The following is a 25,005-nucleotide window of genomic DNA, read 5'->3' as shown; positions in this document are numbered from 1 at the left end:
TAGGATGACGGGGTCATGTAGGAGATGTAGGTTTAACTTTTAAGAAGCTGTCAAACTGTTTTCCAAAGTGGCCACATCTTTCTGTATTCCTAGTAGCAATTCCTATGACTGTTTCAGTGGCTCTGAATCCTCTCCAATACTTGGCATTGTCAGTCTTTTCTGGTGGGTGTGGAGTGAAATCTGTCTTACGACTAATGATGTTGAGCATCGTTCCACACGCTCATCCGTCATTCCTACACCCCCACCCCCCCGGTGAAGTGTCTATCTAAATCTTAGGCACATTTAAAATTGGGCTGTTTGTCTTATTACTGAGCTGTGTAAGTTCTTCATATATTCCGGCTGCAAGTCCTTCAGCAGATATATGATTTGCAAGGTGTGTTTTGAGGGAAAAGCTTGCATTTTCATTTTCTTAACAGCGTCTTCTGAAGAGCAAAAGTTCTGAATCTGGATAAATCTCACCTTACCATTCTTTTGGTGTCATATCTAAGAAATCCTTTGCCTAACCCAAAGTCACAAAGATTTTCTACCATGTCTTCTAGGAGTTTTGTAGTTTTTGCCCTTGCATTTATGTCTATGATCTATTGTGAGTTGACTCTGCGTGCGGTGGGAGGCAAGGGTTTCAATCCTTTATTTCCTTACAGAATAGAGTTGTCCCAACACCACTTATGGAAACCCAGTCTTCTCCCCACTGAGTCACCCTGGGATCTCTGTCAAAAATCAACAGGCTGCATACAAATGGGTCTATTTCTGGACCCTCTTCTGTTCCACTGACTTTATGTATCTATTCTTACATCACTACCACATCTCGATGACTTACAATAAGCCTTGAAGTCACATAGCACAAGTCCTTCAACTGTGTTTTCCAACAGAAGACAGGATTAACATTGAGTCTAACTGAGTCTTTCCACCATGAAGACAGCATATTGTTTATCGAGATCTTCTTTCTTTCATCAGCGTTTTGTAGTTTCAGCATATAGATTCCTGCACATATTTTATTAATTTTTATCTAACTATTTCATGGTTTTGGTACTATTATAAATGACACTGTTTTAAAAAACTTCCAATTGTCCACTGCAGTCATATAGAAATAAAATGAGTTTCTGTATGTGAGCTGCGTACCCTTCAGCTCTGCTGAACTCAGCCCTTAGTTCTTTGAAGAGTCCTCAGGTTTTCTTATCTATTTGATCTTGTCCTTGGCGAATAAAGACATTTTCATTCTTTCTTTTGCAATCTAAAGATGTTTCTTTTTCTTGCCTAACTGCACTGCCTGGGACCTGCCATAGGATGGTGGGTGATGGGCACAATGCCAGTCTCCTGGGTGGATCACTGAGCTGTGGCAACGTGAGAGGCTGTCACTGGAGGAAGAACAGGAACCTGTGGGGCCTTCCCGGAACAGACACCCACACCAACCGTGTCCTCTACCTGCCTCTTGTCTGTGGAAGAACGTTAGTCTCCTTAGCTTCTCCAAGTTCCAAAGAGTACATACAATCAGAGAAGTGAGAAAAGGCAGCAAGAAAGGAAAGCAGTCAAGCAAGACAAAATCGTCACAGTTTAGCCATTAAGCAAAGTCGAGGGCCTTCACTTCCTCCTCGAGGGCTCTAGATGACATTCTGAGCCGTGTCCTTTGAGCTGTTTTGCAGGCACTGAAACCCCTAGCGGGTGGAAGAAGTTAACTGCGTGCTGCCCACAAGCACGGAGACCCCAGACCTGCTGGAACCAGGAGGTTGATGATGAGGACTCCTGATGACCTCACCACCGACCCAACAGAAGCACGTCCACGAGCTGATCATACAGCCCACAACCCCCTCCCTCACCCTGTCTTTAAAAACGTTCCCCTGAAAGCCTCCGGGGAGTTCAGGCCTTTTGAGCACTAGCTGCCCTGGACTCCTTGTTGGACACCCTGCAATAAACTCTGCACTTTCCTTCACCTCCACCTGGGGGCAGTACATTGGCTTTACCGCATATGGGCGAGTGAATCTGTGTTTAGTCTGGTAAAAAAAGGAACACAGCAACACTGTGTTAGTTTTGCAACTTCCTTGTGGTTTAAAATGATTTTGAAATAAAAAGTTAAGTGTTGGGAAAAAATGTGAAAGCTGGCATCCTTGCCTTATTCCCAGCCTTAGAAGGAAAAACATTCATTCACCATGAAGTACAACGTTAGCTGTGGATTTTTCAGAGTTGGGTTTTTTCTTTTTCTTTTTTTGAATCATGAATGGGTAGTGGATTTGGTGAAATGCTTTTTCTGTATCTTTGGAGAGTGTCATATGTTTTATCCTTTTTAGTCTGTTAATCTGGTGAATTATGTCGATTTTAGAATATTAAACCAACCTTGCATTCCTGGAATAAACCATATTTTGTTGTGAAGTATTTTCATTTTTATATGCTGCTGGACTCGACTGGGTAATTTTTGCCAAAGATTTTTGCCTCCGTGTTCATGAGGGGCACTCACTGGTCTGTATTCCTCTTTTCTTATATTTGTCTGGTTTTGGGGTCACGGCAGTGGTACCCTCACAGAATGATTTCCTATTTCCACAGTCATGGAAGGTTTTGTGTTGGTTTGTTGTAATTTCTTCCTTGAATGTTTGGCACAATTTACCATTAAAGTACTTTGGGCTTGGAATTTTCTTTGTGTGAAGGTGTTTTATTTTTGCTTTACTCAAATCTTTTAACAATTTGATTAAGACATAATTCACCTTGAAATTGACCAATTTAAAGCACCACAGAAGAAAGGATTCACATCTGGTAAGAAATTAATCTTTCCTCCTTTTTTTAACCCAGTTCTCAGATGACTTTGGGAGTTTCCTTTTGCTAATGAATTGTGTGAGTGCCAAGCAAGCCTGAGTCACAGCTTCTTAAAGAGACGGTCAAGAGCTGATTTTCAGTGTCTTCCTCTTTCGTGTGCTGTTCCCACCTCAGCCCGATGCGCTCCGGCTCCTCCCCTCCTGGAACTGTTCCTGCGAGGATCACAAAGAACCCCACATCTTCATTGTTGCTTGGCCCAGGGTCACTAAGTAAGTGTCAACTAATTTTCTAAGTCCCTGCTGTGTAAGGGTGTTGTTTACTGTTCACGATAGCTCTGTGAAGGAGCTCCGCTATGATCATTCTCTCACAGATGAGGAAACTGACGCACAGAGAGGTCAGGCGATCTACCCATGGTCACACAGCTGGAAAGTGTCAGAGCCAGGACTGGTACCTGGCAGTGACCTCAGAGCCTATTTTCTTCACCATTTTGACCAAAACAGCATCTTCAGACTCTAGGAAAAGTTGGACTGCACGACTCAGTTTCCAGAAAGGCTCCTGGCTGCAGAGGTTCATGGGTCCCTTTCCCATGAATTCCCGTGGCAAGAATGCTTCTGGCCTGCTCCTTGCCAGGATCCCTTCTCACCCCAACAGGGGGCGCACCCTTCACTCAGCCTATGAGGCTCGCCAGCTCTGTATTCCCTGGGGGGCCACCAACAGCCCACACAGACCAAGAGACAAAGAGAACTCATTTTATTGTTTACAAAACAATGGCTCCAGTAGGAAGGAACACAATCATTACCCTTACAGCAGCGAAAATAGAGGGGAGGGTGGAGAGGGAAGTCTAGCTTCAGAATATTTAAAAATCACATGGGAAAATGGTACTTCTGGGTACCTGGGCAGAGGGTCTCAACTCAGTGACTGTCCCCAGACCTCCAAGCTTCCTAATTCCATCTCTGTGTTTTTAAGATCACACAGCCTTAATGTCATGGATGTTTATCAAGGAGGCAGTTCAGGCCAGCTGGGCAAAGTCAGAAAAGACGTGGGCCTTCCCAGCTACGTCTGGTAGGAGCTGAGTTCCAGAGAAACGTGTCACATTCAAAAGCTTGTTTTCCATTTCTTGCTATTTGTCTTATAGCCGAAGGAACAACCAGTGCAAGAGAGAGGGCTCCTTCCTAGGTTCCCTCTGAGCGGCCGTGTTAAAGTTGGGGAGTCGGGGAGTCTGTGAGACGGGGCCCCCCGGGAACAGCCAGAGCCTGAAGGACGGCCCTTCCGGCCATCAGGAGCCTCCATCCTCCTGAGGGGTGAGGTAGCTTCTGGGTGAGTGGGCTGATGGCGACAGTCCTTCCAGGCTTGGGTTCGGCTGACCTCTCTCCCAAACCCTCTGCCTTTACCCAGGAGAGTGGAGGAGAGACCGCAGGGATTAAGATACGCCAAGGTCTGTGCAAAGAGTTTCCAGGGAGAAGAGGCTACAAAGCTCCCATCAGGAAGAGGAGGAATAAAGGCCAGGACAGAAAACACAGGGCAGGCAGGCCTCGTCCACAAGCGCCAGGGTAAAGGAGTCCCAGCGCCTGGGGCTGGGTGTAGGCTTGAGCCAGGAGATAAAAATTCAACTCATTCATTAAATTACTTAAAGGCCTGACAACTCCTGATAGTTGCTAGAAAAAGGCAGTGCATCTTTGTCCTTATCTTTGCATCCTTTGGCCAAGGACTCAGAAATGCCTGAAAACCCGCCTTAATAATTATCACTTCCTCCACTGAGGGGAATGAATTTGTTAACTGCAAGACTTTGCTCTGATAAGGTTTGGCGGTTCCACTTCATAAGAAGGGAAACTGCTTTAATTAATATAAGTTAATAATTAAAATTTCAGAGTGCTACACTGCCACCAAATTCCCCCAGAGGGGAGAACGGGTCGGTCACCTGAATGGAGGTGTCTGATGTGAGGCTTGGGGGGCACACGGGGGCCCGTGCCCAGCTTGCAGCACGTGGGGCAGACCGTTCTGGGGGCCTTGCCTGGCTCACCCAGCCCTGTGATGTCCTTGCAGTGTAAACACGTTCTCTTCCAGGGCCTGCAGGGGCGGATTTAATGGCCGAGGTTCACAGGAAGGATGAGAAGGGGCGGGCCCCAAGCAGGCAGGCCCACTTCAGCCTCACTGTTTTGTTCCCCTGGGGGGCACACTGCCTGACACGCAGTAGGAGCTCAGGAAATATTTATTGAACAAAAGAACAAATGGTAAGAAAAGAAAGGGGGGAGATAAAGAGGGGGGTCCTCAAGCTGAGACGCCTGCAACGACCAGCTTCTGCCACCAGATGGCAGCGCAGGGACACGCGTGGCCGTGGCCCGGAACCGGCCCTTCCCTGCTGCGGAGCCGCGTCTCAGGCTGCACTACACACCCTGGGCTGAGCTCCTATTCTGGAAATCTCTAAACCAGGCACGCCTCAGAGTTCCGAGAAAAAGGAAAAAAAAGGGCAAAACTAAACACCACATAAAAGTGCAGTCCTCGGGTCTTTATAGAATCTGGGGCCTGACAGGGCTTCTAACAGCCCGTCCCGGCCGGGCTCCCCGTCCTGGCGCCTCAGCCTAAACGAACTCGATGCCCTCGTACTTCACGCTCCCGACCTTGGTCTCGGGCAGGAGGAAGCGTCCGTCCAGCGTGAAGGCCATGATGTAGGTAGCGATCTGGCCACTGTCCTCCTCGGACTTGAGGGCCACGATGATCTGGTCATCGGTGTTGGGGATGAACTTGAAGGAGGAGAAGCCGTGCGTGGGGACCACCTCGCCCACGCGGCTGACGGTGATGTCACCGAAGTCCGGGGTGGCGCTCAGCAGCAGGTTGGTCCCCCTGCGCTCGTCCTCCCTCTCGCTGTAGCGTGCATGGCTGGCCCGGCGCGGCAGGAAGAACCAGCGCTGCAGCGTGTCGCTCCAGCAGGCGGACTCGTGGATGAGGTAGCCTGGGGACACAGGGGCCGGTCACCCGCTGCCCTGCCCCGCCCTCCCCCAGTCCTGCAGGCGGGGTGGCCCGGGCCCAAGCAGCACGGCCGGCATCTTCTCCTTAGGTCTCCGTCTGTCTGTTTCCAACTGTCCAGCATAACCAAGCCAGGAGTGCAGCACAGACCGAGGGGCCGGGCGGAATCTCCCCAGCCACCCTGCCTCCTGGCTTTCCCAGCGCCGCTGAGTAGCCGTGGCTGTGAGGTCTGTCTGTCTTTTGACTCCTTGGTGCTACTCAAGGGGCACAGAGGAGAACCCAGGGGAAGGGAGCGACAGGAACATGCAGGTTTGATCTGTGAAGACAGATCAGGACAGGTGGGGAGAGGCCAGCTCGAAGCTGAGAAGGAAGCACGTTCCCTTTGTGTTTAAGGATGGAAACTGAGCCTGTCTGGGGGTGAAGCCCTGTCCTCAGAGTCACGTCCCCCAAGACTAGAGGGGACCGGGCCACTCCAAGCATCACAGCTCCCACCACAAACCAAGACTCCATGAAGCGAAGACAAGAACCAAAGTCCCGTGCACCTGCTCCCACTGCATTAGGTGCGAGGCCCCACCCCAGGGGAGCAGCCAGGACGCTCAGACAGGGCTGCAGCCCGAGCCCACAGGGGCCGTCTGTCAGGGTGAGTCGGAGAGAAAGAAAATGGCTCACTGACCCCAGAATCCACAGGCCTGGCAGGAGGAGCCATCAGAGACAGCCAATCCATCACACAAGCAAGAAGCAAACACACTCGCAGCCACCCACCTGTTCAGTGCCCGCCCCGGGGCCCGGGGATCTCACCTGGTGGCCGGATCCCAGCGGCGGCCCGCAGGGCATTGTAGCTGGACACCCAGTTCTCGTGGTCCACACTGCCCCTGTAGCCCACCACCTTCACCCACTCCGGGTTCTCGTTCAGCACCTCCCCTGTGGCGGTGGTCCACTCCTTGCCCAGGCCGCCCACATACAGATGCTCATCCTTCACGGCTAGCCACTCAGCTTTGAAGCCTGGGGACAGGGAGACAGGGCGGGTGTGAGATGACAGCCAGCCCTCTGCTAGCCTGGCTCCCGTGGGTCCGGTCAGGCAAGCGCAAAAGAGCCTCTCAGCCCGGCGGCCTTTGGTGTCAGAGGTCACCTATGTTGGACTGACTCGGGGCAGCGACAGGAGCAGGGAACGGGCCAGCCTGGCTGGGAGCTCCATCCCCAGGGGTTGGCAGTTGGGCCCCTCTCCTTAGAGCAATCCCCCGGGGTTCGCGTAGGGCAGACGGGCAGCACCTCCCTCTCCCTGTCCTCCGGGAACCACCGTGCTTTTCTTCCAAACTCAGCGCAGGAACTCTCCGTGGGCACCTGCTCCGGCATGGCTGCGTCACCGGCCCCGCAGCCCCGAGAGGCCCGAGCTCCACTCTGAAGCTCCTAGGATCCTCGTTTCTCAGGCTGTCAGCCCCACCTCAGGACTATGCCCCACCCGAGGGAAGTGTCACGGAGACAGCCTGCTGTCCTCGCTGTCACACCTGACAGGTCCCCAGGCGAAGTACATGCCGGCGGCCAGAGCTGAGCAAGGGGCCTGGCGTGGGGGCCCACGGTGGCCATGCCAACCAGCGTGCGTATCTCCTCAGACAGGTTTACTGCTGGGGACCCAGTTTGGAAGGCTATGGGGGTGCTTCTGTTCTTCTAGAATGTTCCCACCTGCTCGTACACCACGTTCTCAGTCGCGCCTGCTTCCCAAGCATTTCCCAAGCCCCTCGCCGGCCCCGGGGCTGCCCCGTGAGGCGCTTGTCCGCAGGTGGCTCCAGGGCACTTCTCGCTGCTCCCCCTGGGTGACCTGAGCACAGGGCGACCCCAGGCTCCCTGTGCCTCACGTTCCTCCCACTCCAAGGGGCAAACAGAGCTACCAGATGGGGCCTAACCACGGACTGTCAAGACAAGCAATGGGCAACCAACATTTTCTCTAAAACCTGCCAACTTGTCCCAGCCTTGGGCAAATGCAGGAGAGATTTTACCACCAGGGGAGGGTCACGGGGAGGGACCGGCAGCCGGTGCAGGGCTCAGAGAGTTAATGTGATTCTACCTTTGACCTCAGATGCCTGCAGTGGAGTTTAGCCTTCTAGAAGGTGCGGATCCGCCTGAGAGCACAGGTGCACACAGAAGTTTGTGTCACCTCTCCTGCCACCCCAACTGACCGCTCTGGGCTCTCAGGTGACCCCTTGTAGCTCTGTTCCCGCCTGCTGGCCAACAGCAGAGTTGGTGGACGGCCCATGGCTGCTGTCTGAGGTTGGATGCCACTCAAGGCGGGGGTCACTGCTGCCCACACACAGACCCTCCTTCTGCTGGGTTTTCAGAAGGGAGAAGTTTGCTTTTTAATAAAGTCTCGGTTCCAAATGAGAAGACCTGACACCCCCCTAGCTTTAAAGGAAAGATGTGTGGAGGACACAGTCCCAGCGTGCTCTCCAGACACCGTTTAAGATGCAAAAAGGGGCTCGTTCCTGAGGGCCAATGAGAGCAGTGGTGGTGGAGCCCAGCCCTTCTCCTGGAGGGTCCCCGGCTGTTCCCCAGCAGAGGCTCACACCTCGGGGTACCACTTCAGTCTGAGGTCTCATGGCTCTCCCCAATGTCCCCTCCCTCTGGACCCATGGCTGTTTCACTGCACACGTGTGTAAACCTAGCCAGCTGACGGTCAGCCCTGACCTGTCCTCTGGCACTGCAACTCGGCCCCGGGGACAGCGGCCCACTTACCTTTCCCCACAGTTCCATCACCATCAGACAGAATCACCCAAGGAATGGCCCTGGAGCCTTCGATCTGGTAGACAACCCCCGTCCGGTCGTCCACAGAGTACAGCTTCCCGTTGAAGACGATCAGATCCGACAGCTCCATGCCCCGCCCCTTTTCCGCCAGGTGGGACTCCAGGACCCCGTGGCCGGGGTCCCACTCCACAGCCACCCTGTCCCCGCTGTCTGACAAGGTCAGATAGCCCTTCTTCAGGTAACTGACCCAGGTGTTTTCCTCCTGGGCCCTTGACTCCGTGTCCAGGTCGGCGATAAGGGCGATTCGGTACCGAGTCCCGCCCAGCGTCCTCTGGGGGGCAGACAAGGGGTAGGTGTCATTGTACCGGTCAGCGGGCGCCTGGCCGAGCCTCCAGTTGTGGGCATTGGGTGCGGGGGCCCGGCCAGGAGGCGGGCGGTGGGCGTAGAGCAGCCAGAGGACGGCAGCGCCCACGAAGGATGGCAGAATCACCTTCCAGCGGGGGCGGAAGCGGGGGTCTGCGGCCTTGGTCATGGACGCCAGCACGGGAAGGCCCCCCACGCTGATCCGGAGGGAGTGCATAGACTCATTCCATTCCGGGGGGTTGGAGGGCTGCACGGGCATCAGAGTGAAGGGCAGACGGGACCTGCAACCCAGGGAGAGAGGGGAGAGGTCAGCGACCCGCCAGGCATGGCACCTGCCACTTTCATGAGGGTGCAGGTCTGAGGCCTCGACACCGCGATCGTCCCTACTCCCGTGGCTTAACTAAACCCTGTCTCTAGTGGTGTCTCCAGTGGTGTCTCTGTTCCCTCTTATTCAGTAAGATGAGAAGTCCCTCCAAAGCAAAATTATTCCATCTCCTCTGTCCCAGCGGGCAAGACAGAAAGCTCAGAGAGAGAAAGTTCTGTGTGGGCTGGTGCTCTGCAGTCTTGGGAAAGAGGAAACAGCAGCGAGTGAGGGCAGGGGTGGGAGGGAAGGTGGGGGTCAGGTGGGGCAGGAAAACAGAGAGGGTACAGGTCTGTATTTTAATCAAAGGTCACCTCAGCCATGAAGCCCTCCCTGATGGCTCTGCTCCTGACGGCACCCTCCAGCCCCTTCCTTGGCATCTGTCACCACCCAACATCACATTACAGTTATCAGTTTGTCCATGTGTGTCCCAGCTCCTAGTGCACAGAGCAGACACATGCTCATTGAGTCAGTGGGTTTTTAACCTCCTCCTGGGTTAGGGTTCTGTAATATACAATTTTTAGTATAAAACATATTCAAGCCAAACAGAAACAGTTCTGGTTTTGGCAACACCTGTCCCCAGTGCCTTTCTGTGATGTGCACGGCTGAGGGACCAGGGTTGGACACCCAGGAGCCCAGCCTGTCAGCGCCCCTGCTGCAAGGACAGCTGGGCTTGCTGGCGCCTGGCGTGGCCTCGAGGCAGAGCTCCAGGGCCGGTGGCAGCCAGGAACAGCAGCTCTTGTCCCCAGCAGCTCAGCGAGGCCACAGCAGTCCTGGGGTAGAATCAGCAGAATGCCAGCCCTTGGCTGTAACTCAGGAGGTCCCAGCCTGAGACACTTCCCTCGGGCCACAGAACAGGTCTGCCTCGGTCCCCGAAACGACCCCGGACAGGCAGATGCTCCTCCCCCCACCAGGCAGCAGCTGGGAAGGTCATGGGGACTTGCGTGGTGCTTCTGCACCACCTGGATGCCCCATGCAGACCAGACGGCCCAGCCCCAAGGCAGCAGGTCCACACGGAAGCCAGGCCTTCCCTTGCCCTCGCTTTTTGGAAAGGTTCTTAGGTTCTGGCCACAGGGGCAAGTGCAGAGAAGCAACCTCTAAAGAGCAAGCAAGATGCAGGGGGCCCACAAAGGGGCCTCGGAGCCCCTCCCGCCCCCTCTCCAGGTGCTGGCCCCTGCGCCCTCCTCCCTGAGGAAGCAGCCCCCCAAGCTGCCACGGAGCTGGTCGCTGAGGCCTCTGCAGGGGAAACCGGAGTCTCGGCCCTTCCTCTGCCGGCGCCAAACCAAGGCTTCTAAAGCGCTGCTGAGCCGAAGCCGCCCAGTGCCCGCGCCCTCAGCCGTACCCCTCAGCTCCTCGGCAAAATTCCGCCTGGGCTTCTAACACGCGTCCTAAACACAAGTCTTACTCCCCTCTCTCCTCAAACCTATTTGCCCCTACATCCTCCCCCAGGAAGAGGCGGTGCTGAAAGACGGCTGTCATCGCGTGGGGCAGATCAGAGCTTCCATTGAAACCCCAGCAGATGCATTCTTCTGGACAAAAGATCATGAACCACCACCACCACCTCGAAAGGCAAAGGCAGAGGAACCACCACCACAGCTCCCTCCTTAGGGAGAACCTCCTCCCTCAGCGGCCTGAGCAATCGGAGCAATCCGGCCATCCGCCCCCTCAGCCCTTCTCACCGGAACCGCACGGCCTCCCTCCCGCCCTGCAGCCACTCCCCGCCCACCTCCACTGGTGCCCCGCAGCCAGCGACACCTGCTATTCAAGTGAGTCCATGGGCTGTGTCACTGCCTGCTTCGTGAGCAAACCCCGGCCAGGGCACACTTGCTGAAGGAAGGAAAGGTACACCCACTTCCTGAGCAGCCCCTCCGCCCCTGGCCCCAAGCCCCAGCTTGGTTACACTGCAAGCCCACAGCCCGGGACCCAGCCCTGATGGTGGAGCGGCCCCACTGTCACAGAGCTACAGGTTCAGGGGACACAGCACCTGGCAGCGCAGAGGTGTCACCATTGCGATGTGTCGTCCTCCCTACCCCGGGTCGACTCTCTCCATCCCTGAGTTGCCACCCTCACTGCCACCACGTCTCCTGCCCGCCCGCTCCCGGCCAACTCCACAGCTGCCATCAGCAGCCAGGGGCTGGTGGAAGCCATGCAGGCGCCCACGCCTCCCGGGCACTGCTGCTCTTCTGGGTCCTTCTCAGCCTGTGCTTGTCCAGATCTCCCCCCGAGCCACCGTTCCACCCCCAGATTACACTCTCAGATACACTGAAAGTGCCCAGTAAATGCTGTGGGTGAACGGGGACCCTGTGAATCTAGGAATGAACGGAGAGCCCATCCCCACTCGGTGACACCTCTGTCCCTCCCCACCCTCTCCACCCTGGCCAAGGTTCACTCTCCTGTCCCTCCTGGGTGCTCCATGCCGGGGTCCGCCTCTGCTCCCGGAGATGACCCCCCAGCAGGCCTGCTCCTGGGGCACAGCCCCAAGACCCCAACCCTGGGGTGTCCTGCCCCATCTCCTCCCCGCAGGCACGGAGACACAAGTGGTGACCCGCCTGCGGTCCTCCTTCCCTGCGGCCCAGCCTCTTCTCCTTCTGAATCCACACCTCTTAGCCCGAACCTTTCCCCCAAATTCCAGGCCAGCAGCCCAGCTGCGGAGCCTCCTGCCCCAGGAACAGGTGGCCCTTCAGGAATGTACTGCTGGCTGAGGGCCTCCCAGCCACCAGCGGTCAACCAGGGCAGAGGTCAAAATCGCTCCCTCACCTCCTCATGTCCGGCAGGTGCCAGGTCCCCTCACCCGTCCGCACCTGGCTCTGGATTCCCACCCCCACTGCCCCGGTCCTGTCCCACCCTGGGGTCCTGATGACCCAGATTGTCTGGGTCCAACCTGAGCTCTGCCACCTACCAGCTGCGTGACCTCAGACAAGTGAGTCACTCCTCTGGGCCTCCGTTTCTCCACGTGTAAACTGTGCAAGTAGTGTGCGGGCCTCCCAGTGCTGTGGCCGGCGGGGTTGGACCTGGGAGGACTCGGCGCTGACCACCCACTGCTGTCCGGCTGCTTCCCTCCTCACTTTACCAGCACCTTCACCCATCGGCCTGGAGGGCCCGGCCCTGCACGTAAAGCTGGCAGATCCTGCAGAGTCAAGGACTGCTCAGCCCGCAAAGCTGATTCCTCCACAGGGAGTGTGCAGACCCCAGGTCTAGACCCTCTCCAACCATCCTCCACACAATTGAGAGAAAGACTTTCCTAAAAAGTGAATCTTTACTAGTGCCTGGTGCCCTCCTGTTGAAGGACAAGCAGCGTGCGCTCCCCGCGCACAGCACCGTGCTGTTTCCAGCCCCATGTTCCAGCTGCCAATCCCTGCACGTGGAACCACCTAGAAGTCCCTGGCTGTCCCATGAGAGCCGTGCCTCCATTGCCCCTTCCCCTCCTGCCCTGTGTCTATGGTGAAGCGCTCCCCCCACACCAGCGAGCACCCCTCCTGTGAGGGGCTGACACTGGTCCCAAAGGCGCCCAGGCTGAGTCCCAGAAGCTGTGGACGTCCCCTTCCACAGCAAGAGACACTGCAGGTGTAAGCAAGTGAAGGGCAGGGCGATGGGGACACTGTCTAGGTGGCCCTAAACGCAGTCATGAGTGCCCCCACAGAAGGGAGGCAGAGGAAGACGTGATGACTAAGAAGAGAAGGCCATGCGACCACAGCCGAGAAACGCATGGGGCCCCCAGAAGCTGGAAGAGGCGAGGACGGACTGTCCCCTGGAGCCTTCGCAGGGAGCGTGGCCCTGCCCACACCGCCATCTCAGCCCAGTGACAAGACACTGGATTTCAGCCTCCAGAACTATGAGAACACAGGTGTTGTCTTCAGCCAACAAGCCCGCGGTGACGTGTTACAGCAGCCGGGGAAACAAGCGCACCCCGCATCCCCGGCGCCGCCTGTGTGGGGCCCCTCCCCGGGACGAGGCTCAGCCGCGGTGCGGCCCGGCCTGCCCGCAAGGTCCGGTCACAGCCTCCCCACTCAGCTCTGAGCCCCAGCGGGGAAGGGGCTCTGCTCAGCCAGGATGGTTCCCAGGACCTAAGGACACCTGGGGCTCAGTCATTCGACTGCACTCAGTGCCTGAACTCGGGCTGCTTCCAGAAAATCCCTTTAGCTTCCCCACTGGATCAAAGCCCAGCTGTGGTCTCCATCCCTCCTTAGGACCCCAAGGCATTACTTTTATTTTGGACAAAAGAATGTTTCCAATCCGATGCCTTTTCACGACATGCCACACGTTGCCGTTTATCAACTAAAACTGATGGCGGGCTGCTGTAGTGTCTTGTTGCCGCTGGAGGCCTGGTGCCAAGCGAGGGCCTGAATTTTTACTAAAAACCAAAAGCAAAAATCTGCCACCCACGAGAACCAACAGAAACGAGTCAGCTGCAGGTGAGAGGTGAAGGGGCAGGAGCCATTCCCGGAAGGGCCTGTCTGAGGCCTCCCCTTGCCCACACTCCTCCAAACAGTTTAAATGTTTGCTTTACGGTGACCACAGCTGTGTCAACCCCACCACGTGCAGCATAACGGGTGATTTTATATAATCAGGAAAATCAGAACCAAGGCGCCACAGTAAAGAGTCACGGGCTCTTTGGCCGGCTCGGCGCACCTGTTCAGGTGAGCCTGCACCCAAGTCCTCTCCTGCTCAGAAGCCCCAGGGGACCGCTCTCCTGCCAGCTTGCTTCCTCCTGCACCAGCCACACTGCAACATCCCCGGAAAGAAGTTCCTGGTTGTCAAGGAGCGACAACCACCCAGGAGGCTCGAGTCCTACTTTCCTTCCCCGGCCCGTCTCTCTAGGGAGGGTGTCAAGAATGGCTCAATGACATGCATGCTTTTCTGGTTCTGTCAAACCAAGACTTCCCTGGAAAACAGACAAAACAGCCAGACGTGGTGTCTGGGTCTGTCCCCTTGCCAGGGGCTCCCAGATCCCAGGGGAGCAGCACGATTTCTTGCTGCCCGCCCAGGGAGACACTGTCTCCCCACCCCAGGAGCTGCAGCCCCTCCAGCCAGGTGACGGTTAAGAATGAGGACAGGCTCAGACACCCCGACCCTCACGGGGCACCCTCGGGCCTTTGCCATCGGACTCTACCACGGCTTAGACGGAAATGGGCAGCGACCTCCGACCCAGCCAACAGCCAAGGGTCTCCCTCTGTGGCTTCTTCCAGGAACTGCTTGTGACAGGTGGCAGGGCAAACAGGTTTAACCACAGCTGCCAGGGCAAACCCCTCCCTTTCAGGATCCAGGAGGGCAGGAAGCGACAGGGGGCGGGAGACTAGGAGGCCCTCTTCCCGCTCCCTCTCCTCCCAGCCTCTGCTCCTGCAGAACAGCTGCCTCCACTGCCCTCCTTGGTCTCAGAACCGCCCCAGAGAGCCTTATCCAACAGCAGGCTGGTGTCGGAGTTCCTGCTCTGCTCATGGCCAAAGGGCGCTTCCTGGTGAGAAAGTAAAGAGCCAATCCCGCTGACATCACCAATACTTCAGGGCGGCAAAGACAGGGGCCAAGGGCTTCGAAGCCCCTGCGAGCCAGCATCTCAGAGAACGCTGCTGATGTGTCTCCGGAAGTGGGCCAGGCTCCCTGAAAATGTGACCTTGACTCAACGCACTCTTCTGTTTTGGACTCTCCAGGGCTGACGGTTGCACTAGAAAAGTCCATTTCAAGTCTGGACAGGGGCGGACAGCAGACGGACACCAGGAAGGACGGAAAAGGTCACAGGAGCCCAGTGTGTCCGTCAGGGACCACCGAGGCCACTCCTCCCAGCGGGGGACTTCCCTCACGGCTGAGGCTGCAGGTCCCCCCACCCCCTACTCCAAGGGCAACAGGCACTCACAGCTGCTTGCTGAATCCAGTCAAATGCGGTTCCAGACAACTGGCTCTCCTGCCCGCTGTGCTGGTTTTCACGTCACCACCCAAGAGGAGGGAATTAGTTTTCCGACGCAGCTCTAACAAATCACTGCAGACTCGGCAGCCTAAACACCGCAAACAGAAGTGCGGCACGGGTCTCACTGGGCTAACATCAGGGCCGTGTCCCTCCCTGAGGCTCCAGGGGAGAATCGGTTTCCTAGGTTTTTCCAGCATCTAATGGCCGCCCACATTTCTTGGCTGGTGGCCCCTTCCTCCACCTTCAAAGCCGGCAACATTGCGCCCCTCTGTCTTTGTGGCATCATTTCCCTCTGAATTCCTCTGGTCTCCCTCCTCCACTTTTAAAGACTGGGATTACACTGGGACCACTTGGATAATCCAGGCTGACTTCCCTTTTTTAAGGTCTCTGATTAACCACCTTAATTCTATCTGCTACCTTATTCCGCCCTTGCCATGTGTGTGATACGTTCGCAGATTCCGGGGGTCAGGATGTGGACATCTCGGGGGCCCACTTTTCTGCCCACCACAAGGAGGGAGACAGAGAAAGAACCTCCAGCTCTTCCTGAGGGGCAGGGTCGTTCACACATGGCTCTGTCCCTGGGGCGTCACGATGGCCCACAGTTTGCACTCATTCCATCATAACGGGGCTGCAGGGGCTTCAGCTGTACCATCAACGTTAAACTTGGAGGATTTTTAGCACAAAGTTACCTTCCCAATTGAAAGTAACATCCCAAACACCACCACACTTCACTGGGGTTGATTCCCAGAGAGCCCATTTATATGGGAACACAATCACCCTACGATCAACCCGAATCAGGGCTGGCTCCCACTGACAGTGGAGCTGCACCTGCGAGAACCCATCTTCTCTCCCACCTTCCTCAGTGGGCGGCATCGCTGGGAATCACTCAACCTTCAGGACCCTTCGGAGCCCTTGTGGGCGGGCTCCGAGCTCCTCCTCACCCCGACACTGCCACTCGCCATGTGTATCCGGTCTGGCCCCCAGGGCTGCACACTGCCATCTGGAGCCCTACTCCTGCCTCACCTCCGGCCTGCTCCCCAGGCTGAACTCGGACAGGAGGGCTCTGCTTCAGAACCTGAAGCTGTACGTTCCATTTAATGACTGGGCTTATCACAGATAAACAAGGAGGATCCAAAAAAAAAAAAAAGTAGACAAGAGAAAACCGAACATCTTCCCACACACATTTCTCTATTATTAGGATTATTTTTTTCCCTAATTGATCACCTTGGTCTAATGAAAAGGGAAGTCAACAAAGAAGTCCTTAAAAATCAATATAAAAGTTTTAGATTCCTCCAATGTTGGCATTTAATAAGAGCTTTCCAGGAATCTCCACAGGCCAGAGAGTTACTAAAGGGAAAAGAGAAATCGCTGTCTTTCTTTCTTCCCAGAGCCCTAGGGACCAGTCCACAAACGCCTGGACAAAAGAGAAATGACTTCCTTGTCCCAGTGTGGGTCCATTTCAGGACTCTGGACTGCACTCCCAGACCCGAGGACACCCTGGTTGTGAGGGAGAAAACACTAGAGCATTTATCCACCAGCCCCGCATGGTTGCTGAGAAGGCTGCCACGTTGCTGCCCGGGAAGTCCTGAGACCCAGATGAAAGGGCCGTGTGTCTGCGGGAGCCTGCAAGGGCTCACCTCAAAGGCCACATTCAGGGAGTGGGGTGAACACGGCTCCAGGCAGGAGCTGCTGGCCCTGCACCCTGGGTCCCTCCTCACTGCCTCTGGGGCTCGGGGAGGCCTGGCACATAAAAGTTCCCTCAAGTACCAGCAGCCGAGACCAACACGTCTACAGTGCTGCTGTGGGCTACGAAAACCAGACGTGAAGTACGTTCGGAGTGCATCTTTAAGGGGAAGAAAGGAGACTTTCAGCTGACAGAAAGAATCAAACGATCAGATCTACACTTCAACCAAGGGAACATACGGGTGGCATAAAGTGGAACCTGTACACCTGCCAAGTATGGGATTTCCTCCACCACCCTGTGATGTCACAGCAAGTCCCATGATCAAGTTAACTGGGACAAGAAAAAGAGTGAGGAGACTGAGAATCCTGTCCCCAGACCACTACAGTGGCCTTGTGACAGTGCTTGAACAAATCCACGCTTCATCTGAGTCCCCTCCCAGAAGACACCCTGGGCTGTGCAGGACCGGGCACCCCTACCAAGTGCAGAGGGATGGGGAGGCTGGCCCATCCCTGTGCCTCAGCCTGAATAGAGGACTCACTGAGTCCAGCAGGGAGGGGCACTGGCTGCTCTGGGAGGAGCCCCACCCGGCCCACAGGCTCAGGCTGGCCTATTCCACTGAGCAGGCCTGTGGGGTGGGGCTGGGGTAAGGGAGGGGCTACAGCCCAGCCTAGGAAGACCCTTCTCAGTCAAGCTCCTCAAAGGGAGAGCCTGCAGAGACCCCACCGCTCCTGAAGGGCTGCAGCACCCACTTCCTTTCCAGGGACCCCCCATGACCCTACCCTTCTGTCAAGTTCTGGTCCTTATACTGAAGAGCCAGCAAGACTCAGTCGACATCAGCAGACACATACTCCCAAACCTGTAATTTGTCAAGAACATGGTAGGAAAAGATGTCAAGCATGTACCCCCAGACAGGCATGAGAAATGGGGCCGGAGCTGGAGTGCTAAGGGATACCGGTCTCCTGGGAGACACTAACGTGCCTGGGAAATGATGTGTCCGGTAGACAGAAGGGTGAGCACAGGTGTAGGGGCCTGCCAAGCCTAGGGATACAGAGGGCAAGGGACAGGCAGCAAGCAGCAAGCAGCAAGGATGGCCAAGGAGGTGCCTGTCCCCAGGGCTACTGCCCATCCAGACCAGATGCGGGGAGGGAAGGAGGGGAGGGTGGAAAGTTTGGGTGCAAAAGGAAGGAGAGTAAGCTGTGCTGAGGGGAAGGAGAGGAAGGCCTGCTGGGGTGGGGAAGGCTGGCCGGCTGCAGGTGTGACAAAGTGCCAGCCAGAGAGGGGAGGGCTCCCTACTCGGTCAGGAGAGGCCCTGCGGAGGTCAGAGCAGGGGCACTGAAATCACAGGGGGCAGGAAAGGGTTGTCCTCAGGGATAGAGAGGTGTCAGGAAGGGAATTTGTCCTTCAGGGTCAGAGGGGGTGATGTTCCATCGTAGTCAGAGGGAGGAGGTGTCCATAAGTCTGAGGGATGAAGGGTCTTGCAAGTCAGAGGGGTGGCGTCCCGCGCTAGTCAGAGGGGTCATGAGGCCCCCAAGTCAGAGGGGGGAGGTGTCCCGCAAGTCAGACGACGTAAGAGCCTTACAAGTCAGAGCGGGGAGGTGACCGCCACCAGATGGGAGACGGGGACAGTTTCTCAGAGTCAGGGAGGCGTCCCACCCCAGTCAGCGGGTCAGGGGGCAGGGACTCGGTTCGGTCAGACGGGGAGGGAACCTGCGGGGTCGGGGTCGGGACGCGGCGGGGTCGGAGGGGTCGGCAGGCCCCGGCGGCCGTGGGCGGGCGGTCACTCACCCAGTGCGGGACGGCTCCGGGGCCCGCGGGGGGTCGGCCTCGCGGCGGGCAGTGCCGGGACCCAGCTGGCGGCCGACTTCCGCCCGGCGAGCTCGCCCCGCCTCCGGGCAACACGCTCCCGGCAGCCTCTGCTCTGCGGCGGCGCGCCGGGCGCGTGTAGGGGCTGCTGGGAGTTGTAGTTTTTGCTGCTCGGCGAGAGGGTCTGGGAGGAGGAGCTGCGGGCCGAGGGGATGGACCAGAGGGAAGGGCGCGAAGTCTGCGCTGCCCACCCGCAGGTCTTCTCCACTGCGTTATTCAAGATCGTCGGCCAAGCGAAAATAGCAGGCGCATGGGATGAAGGCTATGGGGAAGGGATTGTCATTCCTCTAGCTGAAATTACAGGAGCCCCTCGCCTGGAGGCAGAGAAGCGTGGATTCCTCTCTGCCACCCTCATTCTCAGAGAGCCCCTCTCTTTGGCTCTTCCAGTTGGCCACATCGGAATGGTGATCAATTTCCAAAGATCAGGGCACAGGTCTACAGGCTGTGGTGTCTGTCCTAGGAGGAAGGTGCTGGGGATGGGGTGGAGGTTTTCGTGCCTCTGATTTACAATCAACTAACCAGGGTCTCTGATTCATCGGTTTTGCCAGTCTCCCCCACCAGCCCCCAAGTTGTTTTAATGGAAGTGTTAAAAGGCATCCCTGCCCCTCACTCCCAAGTCCTGCAGTGTACCTATTTTAGAAGTCCTGAAAAAAGCCCAGTAGCAGTGGAGCGTCAACCCAAGAGCTTGACGAGGAGGGTGCCTCAGTGCTCTTCTGGTCTGCACCTGATTCAGCCTTTGCTTGCCTGCAAACACCTTGGGTCTCTCATTAAATAACAGATGCACAAGGGAAAAATTCAAATTATATAAACGGTGCACTGTGAAAAACAACCCTCTCCTCTACCCTTTTCCGCATTCCTTGCCCAGAGGCAATCACTGTTACTAGTTTCCTGTGGTTATTCCTAGAGATATTTTATGACACACAAACCAATCATAAACACATATATTAAATTACCTTTAAAAATAAAGCCAAATGGAAATATGCTAAACATGGTTCTGCATTTTTCTAGGGGGGTCAACCCTTCCTGAATTCATCTGTTTCCCATCATGCTAAGCTGAGTCCCAACGACACACCATATATACTATTATTATTTTAAATTATTCAAATCTTTCATTTATTAAGATACCTATATCTATATATGCTTACCAGCTTAGGAAATAAAACATTAGCCCTGTTATCTTGAAAGCTTTCTTGTTACTCCTCCCCGTTCCCAGCTCCCTTCCACCCCAAGAGGTAATCACTCTCCTGAATGTTGTATTAATCATTCTCGTGCTTTATTTTATAACTTTAGCAAGTAAGTGTGTATCCCTAAATAAAATATATGCCTATTATAACTTTTACAAAAATGAAATAAAACTGTCTGCAGTGGCTGAGAGATTGGGTCACGCCACAGATATTATCAGGTGTATTAACTTCACCAACTGATGGCATTAAGTGATTTCTCATTGCCTGATTACTGAGTGACTTCTTATGTTTTCTGGTTAGATTTCTCTTCTGCAGATGCCACAGAACTTCAGTGCTGTTTTCAGGGAAAAATCCATCCTTTTCAGTTGATCTGATACAAAGCCAGTTTTGTCATAGATCGAGTTTCCATGTTCACATGAGCCTGCTTGGGGACTTTCTATTACGTTGTGTTGGTATAATTTTTCACAGTGGCTCCAATACAACTGTCCTCATTACCACCTCTTTATAATAAGCCTTCAAATGTTGCAATCCCCCAGCCCCTTCATCCCACCCACCCCAACTTCTTGAGATTTGGAATGGGATTACTTTGAGCCTGTAGATTAATTGGGAGAGAACTGAGAATTTTTTTTTATGGTATGCTTTTCTGATTTACTTAGGTCTTCTTTAATGTTTTTCAATAGGGTTTGTAATTTTTCACTTCCCATTAATGCTTGTTCCATATCATTATATAGGAAGCTGCTTCCCTCTCTGAAGAGCTGTGTGTGTGCTATTCCACCATGTGATGTCCTGTCATTTATTTTACCAGGATTCTTGTGATGTCCTTTTAGGGTGTCTGTGATTTCTCTACATTACAGTAATGCTTTGGGGCATATCTTGGTTATTTGAGCACAAGTGTAAGTGTATCATAGGATACATTTTTAGAAGAAAGGTGACTAGATCAGAGGGGATTTGCATCCTCTAGGGAATAGACGCTGCCTTCCCGGGAGGCTGTGCCATGATGTTGCTCTCTTCCCAGTCAACAATGACTCCACGGTCATGTCCAACCAGGTTTTCCTTTGATTTTCCTTGTCCTCATCTTCTCTGCATCATCAGAGACATCACCGTGGCCTTCTCCTGGAAATTATCTCCTGTGTTTCTGCATAAAAGACTAAAAAGTCTTCCTTTTAAGCATTCATTCGTGTGTCTACTGGTTGGCTCATTCATTTCAGAGTTAGGTGCTTAGAACTGTGCAGTCCACCAGGGGGCCCTCCCATTTTGTGCATCCAGTAAAGTGGTGTTACCTAATTAGTCCTCTGTCTTCGTGTAACTGCAAGTGCTGAAAAGGAATTCCCAAAACAGGGCGGTAGACGTTGAGAGACGGAGAAGCTGAGGCATGGGGCATGAAATGGCTTGATTAGAGTCTGAAAGCACAGGAAGGGTAAAAAAAACAGACAAAATGGCAAGTGTAGAATCTTATCCCTGCCCGCCCATCTTTGCATGGAGTCCAGAGCTGACTCCTTGGAGCGGGAGTGTCCTCTCCGGGTGTGAGGATGACGACCCTAAAGCAGATTAGCCTGTTCTGTCCTCGCAGCTGCCAGCCCGAGTCCCACCTGCCCCCGAGCCTTCCAGAACACCGGCAGCGCCCTCGGGGAGCAATGAGGGTGGGCCGGCGGCCAGGGAGGCTGGGTCTGGCGGCCAAGTTTCCATCTCGGCTCCTTCTCCAAATCTCCACGGAGACTCTCCCACCCCCATCCCTTGGCAGTGGGACGCCACCATCTGAGCCTGCCTGTCGCTACCCTTTGGAATGGAATTCAAAAGTTTGCAATACCAGTCTCTGCCCTTGACAGTGGGATGGTCGGGCAGCCCGGCCCAAAATAGCCGGGAGAGGCAGACCACTAGGGCCGAAGTGGGAAAAAAATCACAGCGCCGCTAATGACAGGCCGGGCTTATCCGGAACCGAGAGTCTTGCAGACGTTAACCGAGGTCACGTCGTTTTTTCCAGTGATGAGGAAACAGGCAGAGTGAGCTTCGTGACGTGCCCAGGAGAGACGGAACAGCCAAACCACGGAGGGCATGGAGTGTGCTGCCTCTGGGCGGATATTCCAGGAATGGGCCCCCTCCCCCCGTGGTGAGCCGCTGGGTTTTACATCCCATGAGCTGCCCTTGTCTGAGAACGTGGAGCCACTTCGGAACATCCAGGGGAACTTAAGGAGTTTGGCTCAGACATCCTTGTGTAGGAGGTGTGGGTTCCCAGGGAATTCCAGAATAGGCATGGTTGAGGCTGTCCTGGGAGCCTGAGAGACAGACCTCTTCGGGGGAGGGGGGTTCATGGTTCTGACTGGCCTTGGCCTCTGACCCATCGCAGGGCTGATGAAATCTTCCCCAGGCACCACTGCTGGCTTTGGGTTCTGATTTGTTAACATTGTGTTTTTTTGCCACGACTCTCGTCCCTAGCACTGGCTGGGACTGTCCAACAAGATCTTTGCTGAGAACATTCCTCCCCAGTTGCTGGTGGGGGTGGCTATGACCACAGTGGAGAGAACGAAGCATTGCCAAATCCACCGTCTTTCCTACTTACAACTTTAAAGCAGTGAGGAAGTACCCGACCAAGGGTCACCAGGGCCCCGGCTAGCTCCGTGTTTGCAGGATGTAATATTTCTTTTCTTGAGGGCTGACTTTGCTTTCTTCGGGAGCTTAGCCTCGTAACTCTTTGCCCAGTTGCCTGTTGGCTTGAGTTGTGGGCCTGGTGGCACCACCCGAGATATACTCAGATTCCCTTCCCATTCTCTGACTTCCCACGCCTCTGAGCCTTCTGTTTCTCACAAAAATCTTGGGAAACCCCAGGCTTCTGTCGCCATGGTGAGTATCACCCCCACCCCCAAGTTTCTGCCTCAAGAAAAATGAGTAATCTCTTTCTAACTCTTGGGAGTTATGGGGGCTCTATCCAAGAGGAGAGAGGGGAGAAGATGACATTTATAACACTGATAGTTAAAAACGAACATTCTCACTCGCTTTACCCCAAATCCTCTAAATGCAAAAAGCTCTGAAAACCTCGTGTTCCCCTGAATTTGGCACGAACGAATCTGACAGAACAATGTGACTTGAATGGCTGTGAGACTAGGAATGGCCTTCATTTAACCCACTATAGACAACGCAAGGGTCGGATGAAGGGGCCCCGCCCAAAGCCGGCTGGGAAGATGCTCTAGTGACACTTGCACCCCACTCTGAACACATCTGACCTCAGAGGCTCCAGGTGAGAGATCCTGGACCTAGCTCTGCTTCAGAGACAAGGAGACTGAGGTGCCCCCAAGGTAGGGCAGCAACCCCAGGCCGAGGACTCGAAGCCTCCCGTTAGGACAAGCCAGATGCTGCCAGAAGGGGCGCTCGCTGTTTGGCTGTATTTCTAGAGCTCTGCTGTGTACTGGGCCTCCAAGTGCATGTCTTGGAATTATGTTAAAGGTAGCTGTCTTTCAGTTCTTGAACGCTAAAGCTGTCTTGCACAACGTGGGGCAAGAGAGCAGAACACATCTTCCATCTCCAGGGTTTTTCTTTCAAGCTGCGTGTCCCTGCGCTGAGTTCTGGTATCGGTCCAGGACCTTCCCAGGCCTGAGTCTCCTGGGTAGGGCCACAGAGAGCTTTCCCACTGCCCTCAGGGACTTCCCAGTTCACAGGAGTTCTGAGAAAGACCTGAATCCTTCAGCGTCGAAGAGGACAAAGGTCCCGCAGGGGGTGCGTGAAGACACAGCCTCCTTCCGCTTTCTTCTTGCCCTCTCCCTGCTGAGAAGGTTGTCTGGGGACAGAGCAATTAGGGGAAGGTCGGAGGTCAGCCAGTGTGCTGGGCCAGGGTCTTGTTGACCAGGAAATGCCCCTCGAGTTACGCACAGGAACGAAGACGTGCTTATCTTTGTGTTTTCCTGTCAGGGATGGAGGGTGTGCCAAACCTCAGACACATGCTGAAGATCTCGAGCGGTTCCGAGTCTCCTCACGCCGCTGAAGCCACATCCCCAGGGGCGACACAGGTACTTAATCTTGCCATGGTGTCCTTAAAGTTCTCCAGGGCCACGGAGGACCAGGACCATGTGTCCTTTTGCTCCCGCAAGGGCAGGTTGGCTGCCAGGGTCTCTCCACAGCCCCGAACCCTCACTCTTCTTCCATCTCCACGATCTTCAACTCACCCTGGTGCGAAGGTATGCTGGGTGGATGTCTGAAATGCACACCCTCCTCCTTCTGTTTCGATTTCTTAGCCTTCGAGGCAGACAGGTGCGGAGCAGAGGTGGAGAAGAAATTCCAAGGCAAGGAGGAGGCTCCTCGTCCCTGTTTCCAGCATCTCCTGTCTGGGTGGAGCCTGAGGGAGAGGCCTGGAGGAGTGCAGACCAAACAAAAAGTGCAGGCAGGACATCCAGTGGATTGGCGAGACCAGGGGAGCTGGGGAGAAACAAAAACAGACAGAAAACCGTTATCGTCACAGCAGAGTTGTGTTTCTCAGGCCAGATCCTTCCTCTTCCCTTCATAGGATAAGATGCTAGAACGATCAGTCTGACACAGTGTTTGTGGATGGAGACCCGCCTGACCTGGAGCAGCTCCCGGGAAGCCCAGGGCAGCTATCGGGATGCAGGGTGGGCAGGGGAGCTGTTGCGAAAGAGCTCATGTATAAGACGGCGAACGTGTCTGGTTTTCATATCAAGGAGTGAAAGGCCCGATAGAGACTGAGAAATGCTGACGTCCCTGCTGGCCCTACTCTGGCTCACGTGTCCTCTGGAAAGTCTGCACCCCGAGCTGGGGTTCCTAACCTTTGGATCACAGAGCCCTCTAAGACTCTGAACAAAGCACTGGGCCATCACCGTCCCACAATGCACATGTGTACACACACGTGCAATTCTGCGTTCTGCTTTGGGGGTTCAGATTCCCCCTGGACCCAGGTGGATGTCTCAGGTCTGCCACCATCTGGGGACAGCTTCTAGTTTGGCTGCAGGTGCCCCTTGAGCTCCTTGGAGCCAGCCCATCCTTCTGCCACCCAGCAACATGGGTTTCCCAGCCCTCCAGGTCCCAGGCCCCCCCATCACCCCCACATCTGGAGGGACTTCCAGACACTTGGAGCCCCCACCCCTACCCCCAGCCCCCAGCCCCGGCCGCTCACAGGGAGGCCAGGAGCAGGGCGGCGCCGGCGCTCGGCGCTCCCCTGCAGGCCGGGCACACACACAGTTAATCCTCGGCGGCTGCTGTTTGGATA

At 55.1% G+C, this 25,005-nt stretch overlaps 1 protein-coding gene across 1 annotated transcript; it reads right to left on the bottom strand.

Moving 5' to 3' along the window:
- Positions 1-3,475: 3,475 nt before the first annotated feature.
- CANT1 (calcium activated nucleotidase 1) lies at positions 3,476-18,644 on the bottom strand. Its single transcript, XM_032456697.1, has 4 exons — positions 18,535-18,644; positions 8,434-9,086; positions 6,505-6,708; positions 3,476-5,692 (listed from the first exon to the last, which is right to left on the bottom strand). The coding sequence occupies exons 2-4, from the start codon at positions 9,062-9,064 to the stop codon at positions 5,322-5,324; spliced, it is 1,206 nt and encodes a 401-aa protein (XP_032312588.1). The 5' UTR covers positions 9,065-9,086; positions 18,535-18,644; the 3' UTR covers positions 3,476-5,321.
- Between the last annotated feature and the right edge of the window lie 6,361 nt (positions 18,645-25,005).

Source organism: Camelus ferus, chromosome 16, assembly GCF_009834535.1.
Source record: "Camelus ferus isolate YT-003-E chromosome 16, BCGSAC_Cfer_1.0, whole genome shotgun sequence".
NCBI classification, from domain to species: Eukaryota; Metazoa; Chordata; class Mammalia; order Artiodactyla; family Camelidae; genus Camelus; species Camelus ferus.
The sequence above is the reverse complement of the archived record's forward strand: the minus strand, read 5'-3'. Positions and strand labels throughout refer to the sequence as shown.

Bases quoted from the DNA above. Each gene is read 5' to 3' on its own strand.
- CANT1 (XM_032456697.1), bottom strand. From the start codon at position 9,064: ATGCCCGTGCAGCCCTCCAACCCCCCGGAATGGAATGAGTCTATGCAC. The intron at 6,709-8,433 runs GTAAGTGGGCCG...CCCTGTCCCCAG, and splicing joins TGATGGAACTGTGGGGAAAG to GCTTCAAAGCTGAGTGGCTA. The intron at 5,693-6,504 runs GTGAGATCCCCG...CTGTGTCCCCAG, and splicing joins CGCTGGGATCCGGCCACCAG to GCTACCTCATCCACGAGTCC.